The 10774-nt window shown below is 49.0% G+C and overlaps 1 protein-coding gene across 8 annotated transcripts in view; it reads right to left on the reverse strand.

Annotated features, from left to right (window-relative positions):
* LIG1 (DNA ligase 1) overlaps positions 1–10730 on the reverse strand; it is a 54000-nt gene extending 43270 nt beyond the window's left edge. For 2 of the 8 annotated variants that reach the window (XM_034945460.3, XM_034945459.3), the window contains exons 1-3: positions 10331–10448; positions 5852–5925; positions 1684–1819 (exon numbers count right to left, since the gene is read on the reverse strand). In XM_034945460.3, the coding sequence (XP_034801351.2) occupies positions 1684–1819; positions 5852–5925; positions 10331–10435 (315 nt within the window). In that variant the 5' untranslated portion in view covers positions 10436–10448. Of the gene's footprint in view, positions 1–1683; positions 1820–2575; positions 2666–5851; positions 5926–10330 lie in introns of all 8 variants that reach the window. The other 6 variants (XM_034945457.3, XM_003814100.5, XM_063600447.1 and 3 more) reach the window with 6 other exon arrangements.
* Positions 10731–10774: the final 44 nt, after the last annotated feature.

A 10774-nucleotide genomic window follows, 5' to 3' on the forward strand; every position in this document is an offset into this window, starting at 1 on the left:
AGAAAGGCACAGAAGGAGGCAATGCCACTTGCTTATTTATTTATTTTTTGAGACAGAGTCTTGCTCTGTCACCCAGGCTGGAGTGCAGTGGCACGATCTTGGCTCACTGCAAGCTCCGCCTCCCAGGTTCACGCCATTCTCCTGCCTCAGCCTCCCGAGTAGCTGGGACTATAGGCGCCAGCCACCACGCCCAGCTAATTTTTTGTATTTTTGATAGAGACATGGTTTCAGCATGTTAGCCAGGATGGTCTCGATCTCCGGACCTTGTGATCTGCCTGCCTCGGCCTCCCAAAGTGCTGGGATTACAGGCGTGAGCCACCACACCCAGCCACTTGTTTTGAATATGGAGAAAAGGGGATCTCTAGCAGCTGGAAAAGGCAATTCCTGGATTCTCCCCCAGAGCCCCCAGAAATGAACGCAGACCTGCTGACACCTTGAGTTTAGCCCAGTGCAACCCATTTCAGACTCACGACTCCCAAACTGTAAGACAATAAACTGACACTGTTTTAAGCCACTGCGTTTGTGGTCAATTGTTATGGCAGCAAATGGGAAGCTAACATAGGTGGTGAGGAAAGTTTCGCTGAGGAAGTGATATCTGAGCAAAGCATGGAAGAAAGCAGGGGACTGAGCCAGGCGTGTATCTGGGAAAGAGAGTTTTAGGCTGGGAAAGAGGTAGTGGCCCAGAGGTGGAAGTGCAGCTGGTGGGTGTGGGAAGCCAGGATGGAGCAAGCCAAGGGGGAGCTGTCGATGCGGCTGCAGATGTGATGGGCGGGGGGAAGAGAGGAGCAGCAGGAGGGCCTGGGAGGTTTCCACAAGGCCTGGCTTTGGCCTGTGGTGGTAATACCAGGGGGTTTGGGCAGGGAGTCACAGGACCTGACCTCACCACTGACAGAATAAGCAGCACCACGCTTTGGACATCATCCACAAAGCAATGAACAAGCATTAAATGAGTTAAACAGGGGAAGAGAGTGGTCCAATGTATTTGGAGAAGTTAAAAAGCCCTCTGACCACAGGAGAGGCTAGATATACTTTTGAACCCTTATTTTTTTGCTTTTTTTTTTTTGAAGCAAGGTCTTGCTCTGTCACCCCGGCTGGAGTGCAGTGGTACAATCATAGTTCACTGCAGCCTTGAACTCCTGGGCTCAAGCGATCCTCCTGCCTCAGCTTCTCAAGGAGATAGCACCACAGGCATGTGCCACCACACCTGGCTAATTTTTAAAACATTTTTTTGTAGAGATGGGGTCTCGCTGTGTTGCCCAGCCTGGTCTCGAACTCCTGGCCTCAAGTGATCCTCCCACGTTGGCCTCCCAACGTGTTGGGATTACAGACGTAAGCCATTGTGCTGGGCCTTGAGCCCTTGTTTTACATCAGGCATTATTCTCAGATCTGTATGTAAATCGACTCATTGCATCCTCCCAGTCACCCTATGAGGAAGGCGTTACCAGGAGCTGCATGTTACAGTTGAGGCATCCAAGACCTAACGTGGTGAAGGAGCCCACCCGAGGTCCTAGGGCAGGGGCAATTAAGACCAGGTTGTGTCTGCCCCCGACACAACCAGGAAACACATCTGCCTCTCCCGGGCAATTTCTCCAGAATTCTCCTGAACAGCTGCTGCACTCTGTTCCAAAGGCTAATGGGAATTAGTTTCTTCTGGTAAAAATAGGCAGGGTGATGGGGACCTACCTGGCCTTTAGCAGGGCTAAGGGCTTCATCCTCCTCTTCCCCTTCGCTGCCCAGGACCCGGGCCGCCTTCCTCCCTGGCCTCTTCACCGGAGAGTCACTCTCGGACACCACTCCATTCCACTCCTTCAGTGCCGCCCTGGAAGGTGGGGAAATGGGGGTGTAAAGGGGCAACTACAGCAGGCAGAGTGGGGGCACTGCCCGCAAACACTTTGGTTTCTTTGCTGTTTCCTTCCCTTCCTTTCAAGCATCCAATGAACATTTTCTGGTTGTCTCCTCAGCAAATCTCATCGTTTCATCCATCAATGCATTAATCCACCCGCCCACTCATCCACTCACCCACCCATCACACATCTCTGGAAGTCTCCAGAGTGCCTGCCCTGTGATGGGTGATGCTGAGGAGCAAATGGAGTCCCTGCCTAAGGTTGCCATTGGTCTCCAGCATCTATTGGGATGCCTTTTTTTTTTTTTTTTTTTGAGATGGAGTCTTGCTCTGTCGCCCAGGCTGGAGTGCAGTGGGCCGAGATCACGCCATTGCATTCCAGCCTGGATGAGAGTGAGACTCCATTTCAGAAAAAAAAGAGTACTGTTGTCTTCTACTTAGATGAGACAGCATCAAGACGTGGCCAGTGGCCAGCGGCCAGCTTCTCTGCATTATGGAGAATGTCTGGTTCTAGAACGAGGCCAAGACCTGCAGAAACAGAGACGTACAGACAACTCCGAGGCCCTGGATCCAGCTGTGCCTGCAGCTGCTCTTGCTCTTGGACTTCCGGCCACCTGGCTGAAAAAGTTTTTTGGGCCCCAAGACATTTTGCATTAGGTTTGAACACTTGCAACCAAGACAATCCTGACTGCTAAAGGAAAAAATTCACCATATCCCAGCCCTGTGACATACTTTGGAGGGGGCTCCGTCTCTCTGCTGCTATTGGATGCCTCCTTCTCAGGCTTCTTCGCTTTACCCTCTTTCTTGGGGTGGAAAAATGACCTAGAGGAGCACAAAAGGGGGTAAAAAAAGGAGAATAACAGCACCAATACCCTGCCTATCTATGCTGCATCCTATAACTTCCTTTTTTTTTTTTTGAGACAGAGTCTCGCTCTGTAGCCCAGGCTGGAGTGCAATGGCGCGATCTCAGCTCACTGCAAGCTCCGCCTCCTGGGTTCATGCCATTCTCCTGCCTCAGCCTCCCAAGTAGCTGGAACTACAGGCACCCGCCACCACGCCCAGCTAATTTTTTGTATTTTTAGTAGAGATGGGGTTTCACCGTGTTAGCCAGGAAGGTCTCGATCTCCTGACCTTGTGATCTGCTTGGCCTCCCAATGTGCTGGGATTACAGGCGTAAGCCACCGCGCCCGGCCGCATCCTATAACTTCTAACACCATTTCCATCTCAGCACATAACAAATAAGCCCTTTAACTTAACTGATAAGGAAACTCAGACTCAGACAAAGGAGGCAACACTAATTTTTCTGCCCTAACGCACCTGCAAGATATGATACATCCCAAGTTTTATTCAACAAATATTAACTATGCACTTTTTAAACCTTTTTTTTTTTAGACAGACTCTCGCTCTGTTGCCCAGGCTAGAGTGCAATGGTGTGATCTCGGCTCACTGCAACTTCTGCCTCCCAGGTTCAAGCAATTCTCCTGCCTCAGCCTCCCGAGTAGCTGGGATTACAGGTGCCCACCACAACGCCCAGCTAATTTTTTTTGTATTTTTGGTAGACACGGGTTTTCTCCATGTTGGCCAGGCTAGTCTCAAACTCCTGACCTTAGGTGATCCACCCACCCTGGCCTCCCAAAGTGTTGGGATTACAGGCATGAGCCCCCGCGCCCAGCCTAAAAAAATTTTTTTTTTGAGATGGAGTTTTCACTCTTGTTGCCCAAGGGTGGAGTGCAATGGTGCAATCTCGGCTCACTGCAACCTCGGCCTCCCAGTTTCAAGTGCTTCTCCTGCCTCAGCCTCCTGAGTAGCTGAGATTACAGGTGGCCGCCACCACGCCTGGCTAATTTTTTTTATTTAGTAGAGAAGGGGTTTCACCATGTTGGTCAGGCTGGTCTCGAACTCCTGATCTCAGGTGATCCTCCTGCCTCCCAAAGTGCTGGGATTACAGGCGTGAGCCACTGCGCCCAGCCTACCTAAGCACTTATTATGTGCCAGGGCCTGTTCTGGGCCTGAGGGGTTTGGCAGTGACCCAGACACATGAAGTTCCTGCCTTCAAGAAGCTAACACTCTGGTGAAGGGCAGAAATATTAAGCAAACAACTAAATATAAAATGTTGGGGCCTGGCGCGGTGGCTCACACCTGTAATCCCAACACTTTGGGAGGCCGAGGCGGGCGGATCACGAGGTCAGGAGATTGAGACCATCCTGGCTAACACGGTGAAACCCTGCTTCTACTAAAAATACAAAAAAAATTAGCTGGGTGTGGTGGCAGGCGCCTGTAGTCCCAGCTACTCAGGAGGCTGAGGCAGGGGAATGGCGTGAACCTGGGAGGCGGAGCTTACAGTGAGCCAAGATCGCGCCACTGCACTCCAGCCTGGGCGACAGAGCAAGACTCCGTCTCAAAAAAAAAAAAAAAAAAAAAAGTTGGAAGGCGTGAACATTAAAAAAAAAAAAATCTGGTGAAATCTGAATAATAAAGTATGGAGTTCAGTTAAGAGTAATGTACTGACATTAGTATCTCAGTGGTGAGAAACGGATCATAGTAATGTATGATATTGACAATGGAAACTGGCCAAGGGTATACAGGACCTCTCTGTACTGTCTTTGCAACTTTCCTGTACCTCTAAAATTATTCCAGAATAAGAAGTTTATTTAATCTTCAAAAAGAAAAGGAAAAATCATGCAAAAGCAAGTGGACAGAAAGCAATCGAAGGCACCATCAGCCCTGGAGAGACAATCCCCAGATTCCTCATCACGGGAGAAAAACGGAACCCAGCATTTGTGTAAGCCACTACCGCCCAGGTTTCTGGGATGGATGCCCATGTCTGGGTCTCTCTACCATCCATTTTTTCCTCCTGGTAACAGCCCCTCCGTTTTCCTCTTGGGATGCTTCTTACCCCACATTCTCTCAGTACACACGATTTGAGTGGGCTGGCCCTTTTGCCTGTGACCAGGGGTGGACACGTGATCCAGGCTGCATCCCTGTGGCTGGTTCAGGGATAGGTATGTGGCCCAGGCTGGGCCAGTGAAACTGGGCTCTAACACCCTCTTTCCAAGGGGACCGCTAAGAGGGGAGAGCCCACCTGAGGGTGAGGACAACCTCAAGGACAGCAGAGCTGAACAATGGAGAGAGACAGATTCCCAGGGAGGAAGTTTTGGCAACTGGATCGAACCAAGCCTGAGGCTGTTTACTCCAGCAGGTTTCAATGATATAAGTCAAGTCATGCGCTTTCTTGTCTTCCTGAAGCCGGACTGCATTAACACAAGGTTTCTCAACCTAGACACTATTGATATGTTGGGCCTGATGGTTCTGTGTTGTGGGGGGAGCTGTCCTATGAACTGAAGGATGTTTAGCAGCATGCCTGGCTTTTAGCCACTAGATGCCAATGGCAAACCCTCTGTCCCTAGGTTGTAACAACCAAAAATATCTCCAGACACTGGCCGGGCGCCGTGGCTCACGCCTGAAATCCCAGCACTCTGGGAGGCCGAGGTGGGTAGATCACGAGGTCAGGAGTTTGAGACCAGCCTGACCAACGTGGTGAAACCCCGTCTCTACTAAAAATACAAAAATTAGCCAGGCATGGTGGCATGTGCCTATAATCCCAGCTACTCAGGAGGCTGAGGCAGGAGAATCACTTGAACTCATGAGGCGGAGGTTGCAGTGAGCCGAGATTGCGCCACTGTACTCCAGCCTGGGTGACAGGGCAAGACTCCAACTCAAAAAAAAAAATCTCCAGACGCTGCCAGATGTTCCCTGGGGAGCAAAACTGCTGCTGACTGAGAACCACTGCGTTAGGGTTTCTGTTCCTTGCAACTAAAAACTGTTGTTCAATACACTGTCTTCCATATCCCACAGCTCATTTTCCATACTACTTGACTCCTGGAAATTCCAACTCAAAATCTAACGTAAGGGTTTTTGTTTGTTTGTTCGTTTTTTTAAGTACAGATTTAGAGAAAGAAACAAAGGACTTGGAGAAGGAAAGACTCAGGGGCAAGGGAGGGTGCTCACATGATACTTCGCTGCATGTCGGCGTCAGAATTCTCCCTTCCTGTCCAGCACTTTTCTTCGTCTGTCAGCTGCTCCTGGAACAGAAATCCAAACACTTGTTGAGGTGATTGGTTGTGCAGAGATCTAAACACACATAAAACCCTTTCTTTCAGAAAGAAAGAAAAAAAAAGAAAACAGAAACATGAATTTCCCCTTCAAAAAGAAACTCCTGTTTTTATGAACCAAAATAATTTGCTGGTGAGATTTACTGGTGAAGAATAAAAGCTCCAAATCAGAGAAAAAGATAAGAGGCCTCCTTTACCATAAGAAGACTGTTTTTCACCTAACATGAGGAATAGACTGAGGACCTGAAATGGGTTTTTTTGGAGTTAAGTTTAAAGGTTAGTGAAAAATTGTTTTAAGGTGATGACATAATTCCGTAAAACAACTGTGGAAGCTTATAAAATTGTACCCGCTGGTCTACATAAATTAGCTGTTGGGCAGTTTCTAAGGTATGCTGTTATTTCAAACAAAGGGCAGAATATCACAGAGTGTGTGCTACTGTACTATGTAAAAGAGAAAGGCTATAGGCCAGGCACAGTAGCTCACGCCTGTCATCCCAGCACTTTGGGAGGCCGAGGTGGGTGGATCACTTGAGGTCAGGAGTTCAAGACCAGCCTGGCTAACATGGCAAAACCCTGTCTCTACTAAAAATACAAAAATTAGCCAGGTGCGGTGGTGCGCGCCTGTATTCCCAGCTACTCTGGAGGCTAAGGCAGGAGAATCGCTTGAACCCGGGAGGTGGAGGCTGCAGTGACCCGAGATTGTGCTACTGCACTCCAGCCTGGACAAGAGTGAAACTCCATCTCAAAAAACAAAAACAAAAACAAAAGAAAGACTATAAATGTATCCACATATCTTGTATATGTACAGAACATCTCTGTTGGAAGACAAAAAACTGGTAATGCTGTCGCCTCAGGAGGGACAGACACTGGAAGGAGATTTTTTAATATGCATGCTTTTGCAGGCAGAACAATCAGAATACATCACCCCTTCAAAATATATTTTTAAAAATTAAATACTTTTTTAAAAAGTCTATTATTTAATGAAATCAATAACAGTCACTGGGGCTTCCACAATTTAGAGTAACTCTAATGAAAGGGTTCCTAGGCCGGGCGTGGTGGCTGCTGCCCATAATCCCAGCATTTTGGGAGGCCGAAGCGGGTGGATCGCCTGAGGTCAGGAGTTCGAGACCAGCCTGGCTAGCATGGTGAAACCTCATCTCTACTAAAAATACAAAAATTAGCCAGGTATGGTGGTGCACATCTGTAATCCCAGCTAGTGGGGAGGCTGAGGCAGGAGAATCACTTGAACCCAGGAAGCGGAGGTTGCAGTGAGATCATGCACTCTAGCCTGGGCAACAGAGTAACACTCTGTCTCAAAAAAAAAAAAAAAAAAAAAAGAAAAAGAAAAAGAAAAGAAAGGGTTCTTAATCTGGGGTCCACAGAACCCAGGAGTCCAAGAGCAGAACTCAAGTGGTCTATGAAATTTGACAGGAAAGAAATTACGACTTTATTCTTGTAAACTTCTAATTGGAACTGAGCCTTTCCTTCCATTATAAATATTAAACATATAAAAAATTATAAAATTTCTATATCTTTAATATTTATAATGGAAGAAAATAAATTACACATAATTATGTAATTATAATTATTTACATTATATTTCCTTCCACTATGAATATATTTTTTAAAAAAGGACTAGCAGGACCTCTGCGTGGATTGCCTGAGTTGAGACCAGCTCAGACCAGCCTGGGCAACAGAAATGGTTTTCTTTGACTTTCCCTTCCTTTGCACAGAAATCTTCTTCAACCCATGGGGTCCCCTTTTGTTTTCTGGAATCAGTACTCTCTGTCCCACACCACACGCCTCTAAGTCTCCACTCATCTCTACAGCCTCGGCCGCCACATGTTGGCACCACAACTCAAACTCAATTTTGGAATCAAAAAACTCAGTAGGCCGGCGCTCTGGCTCACGCCTGGAATCCCAGCACTTTGGAAGGCTGAGACAGGCGGATCACGAGGTCAGGAGTTCGAGACCAGCCTGGCCCGCATGGTGAAACCCCATCTCTACTAAAAATTCAAAAAATTAGCCAGGCATGGTGGTGCGAGCCTGTAATCCCAACTACTCAGGAGGCTGAGGCAGGAGAATCACTTGATCCCAGGAGGCGGAGGTTGCAGTGAGCTGAGACTGCACCACTGGACTCCAGCCTGGGCGACAGAGCGAGACTCCGTCTTAAAAAAAAAAAAAAAAAAAAACTCAGCAATTTCCAAACAGAGTTTCTCAGGGCCAGTTGGGGAGCAGGAAGTAAGCAATGCTTCAACCAAACAGTTCACAAAGAAAGCAGGTTAGGGACTTAGCCACCAAAATCCTGAGGGCAAAGGAGAAAACTATTACGATCCCTCCTGAGTGCTCACCTGCCTAGGTACTTGACATTCTCAATTATACTGACTCTCCACAACAACTCTGTTACAGAAACTAAGGCACAGAGGGGTTTTCAAAGGAACTTAACCTGCATCTATAGTACGTTCCACCCCAGGTCAGCCTGCTCCACAGCTCACCTCTTAACCACCAGACTGAGTTGCAAGGGAAGGAGAAATACATAAGCGTTTACTGGGAAGCCTACTCTATGCCTGACAGGCTGATCACATTCTCAAATACCCTCAATCCTCAAGTCAGCCCTCCAAGACAGGTAAGATCATCCCCACTTTATAGATGAAGGTACTGAGGACAGAGGGACATAGCTGGGGTTCAGGCAAGGCTTCAAACCCCGGTGTGGCTGGCTCCAAAGCCCACGTTCCTTCCTCCTTACCACGGTACTCAAGGCTGGCTTCTCAACTCTGTGTACTGCTGAGTTGGGGGGAACAAACTGGTTGATGCCTCTGGAGGACCACCCGGCGTCTCTATCGGAACGGCAACCCCACTTCTGTGTATTTGGCCCACAGAGACCCTCACAGGTGGACCAAGCACCAAGTTACCTGCTGCAGCACTAACTGTAATGAGAAAAGACTGGAAACTGGTGGAATGTCTACCCTTAGGGAACTGGTTCCCTCATTACTGGAATACCATATGGTAGAATATTGTTCAGGGTTAAAATTAAATGAATGATGGATAAAAGGTATAGGAGTTTTTTGGGGGGATGATAAAAATATCCTAAAATCGATTATGGTAATAACTGCACAACTCAGCGCATACACTGAAAACCACTGACTTGTACATTTTAAATGGGCACTTTAAGTACACTGAAATACACTTTAAATACACTGAAAACCACTGACTTGTACACTTTAAATGGGCAAAATTGTACACTTTAAATGGGCAAACTGTATAATTGTGAATTATATCTCAATAAAGCGGTTACCAAAATGAAGAGATAATGACAGGAAAAATATCAAGTGAGGATGAAACAGTACTCAGTAATAAAAAGAAACGAAGCACTGATACAAGCAACAACTTGGGTGGACCTCCAGGGCATTGTGCAGAGTAGAAAAAAGGTAACATCCTAATAATATATGATTCCATTTACATAACAACCTCCGAATGACAAAACTAGAGATGGTGAACACATTAGCGGTTGCCAGGGGCCTGGGGAGGAGTTCTTATGTGGAGAGGGAACTGTTCTATATCACAATTACGATGGGGGTTACACAAATCTATACAAGGAATCAAGCTGCACGGGCACACAGATGCACAATCACACTCACACCACACAAACTGGTGAAAACTGAACAAGGTCTGTAATCTAGTTAACAGAACTGTACTGATGTCAATTTCCTGGTTTCGATATTGGGACTACATAAGATGTCACCATTAGGGGAAGATGGATATACTCTTTTCACAACTTCCTTGAATCTATAATTATTTCAAAATAAAAAGTAAAAACAAGAGGTAAGCTCCATCCCTTTATCAAGCATACATTAGGCCAGACGTCTCCCCATTCAGATGATTCTCCATCTTTTACAAGCCCTTTACCTAGACCTGGACCTTACCACTGACCTCTCCCTGACACCACCCATCTCCCTCCAGTAGGGCCCACTCCTTCCAGGTGATGCTGCTGCCCGCGATTTACCTTCTTCTAGCCCCGCCCCCTCAGCACTTCCAGGTGGCCCCCGCCCCCCAGCACTTCCGGTTCCCAGCCAGCCCCGCCCTCGGCACCTCCCCCTTCCAGGTGGCACCGCTCACACGCAATCTTTTCCCCGGCCCCGCCCCTTAGCTCCCTTCAGCCCCTCCCCCTCCCAGATAGCCCCGCCCCCTTGGGGGCCTTCCGATTTCCAGCTGGCCCCGCCCATACAGTTTTTCCCCCGGCCCCGCCCCTCAGCTCCATTTGGCCCCTCCCCCTTCCAGGTGAACTCGCCCCTCAAGGCCTCTTCTCAGAGGCCCTGTCCAACTGTCTCTGTCTCTCGTCTACCCTCTACCTGGCCCCCCTCCCTCTGGGAGACACCTCTCTGCACTCTCCGGCGGCCCGCAGCCCGCGCTCTTCCGTCTCCACCGCGCTCTCGGCAGCCTCAGCGTCCCCACGCCCATTCCTCTGCAGACGCCCCGACATGGCGAAGCATAGGCCCCAAGCATTCGGCGCACCCGCCGCCCTCCGCCTCCCATCTGCTTGCGGACGGCCCCACTTGCCTCGCGTTGGTCCCGCGCGCCGCTGCCCGGGTAACACACTCAGATCCGCCAGGCGCGCCTCTGCAGTCCCAAGTTCGCGCCACGGCATTCGCGCGCAGACGTCTGCGGCCGGGGGCGGGGCAGAGCCTAGGGGCGGGACCTGGGCACCGTCCGCACCGCCGCCGTCGCGCGGAGGACCCTGGGAGTCGTAGTCTCCCGAATGGGAGGAGGGCGGGAAAAGGGGTGAAGTGGGGCGAGCCCTCCCGCAGAGCACACTGGGAAA

Source organism: Pan paniscus, chromosome 20 (genome assembly GCF_029289425.2).
Source record: "Pan paniscus chromosome 20, NHGRI_mPanPan1-v2.0_pri, whole genome shotgun sequence".
Classification (NCBI taxonomy): domain Eukaryota; kingdom Metazoa; phylum Chordata; class Mammalia; order Primates; family Hominidae; genus Pan; species Pan paniscus.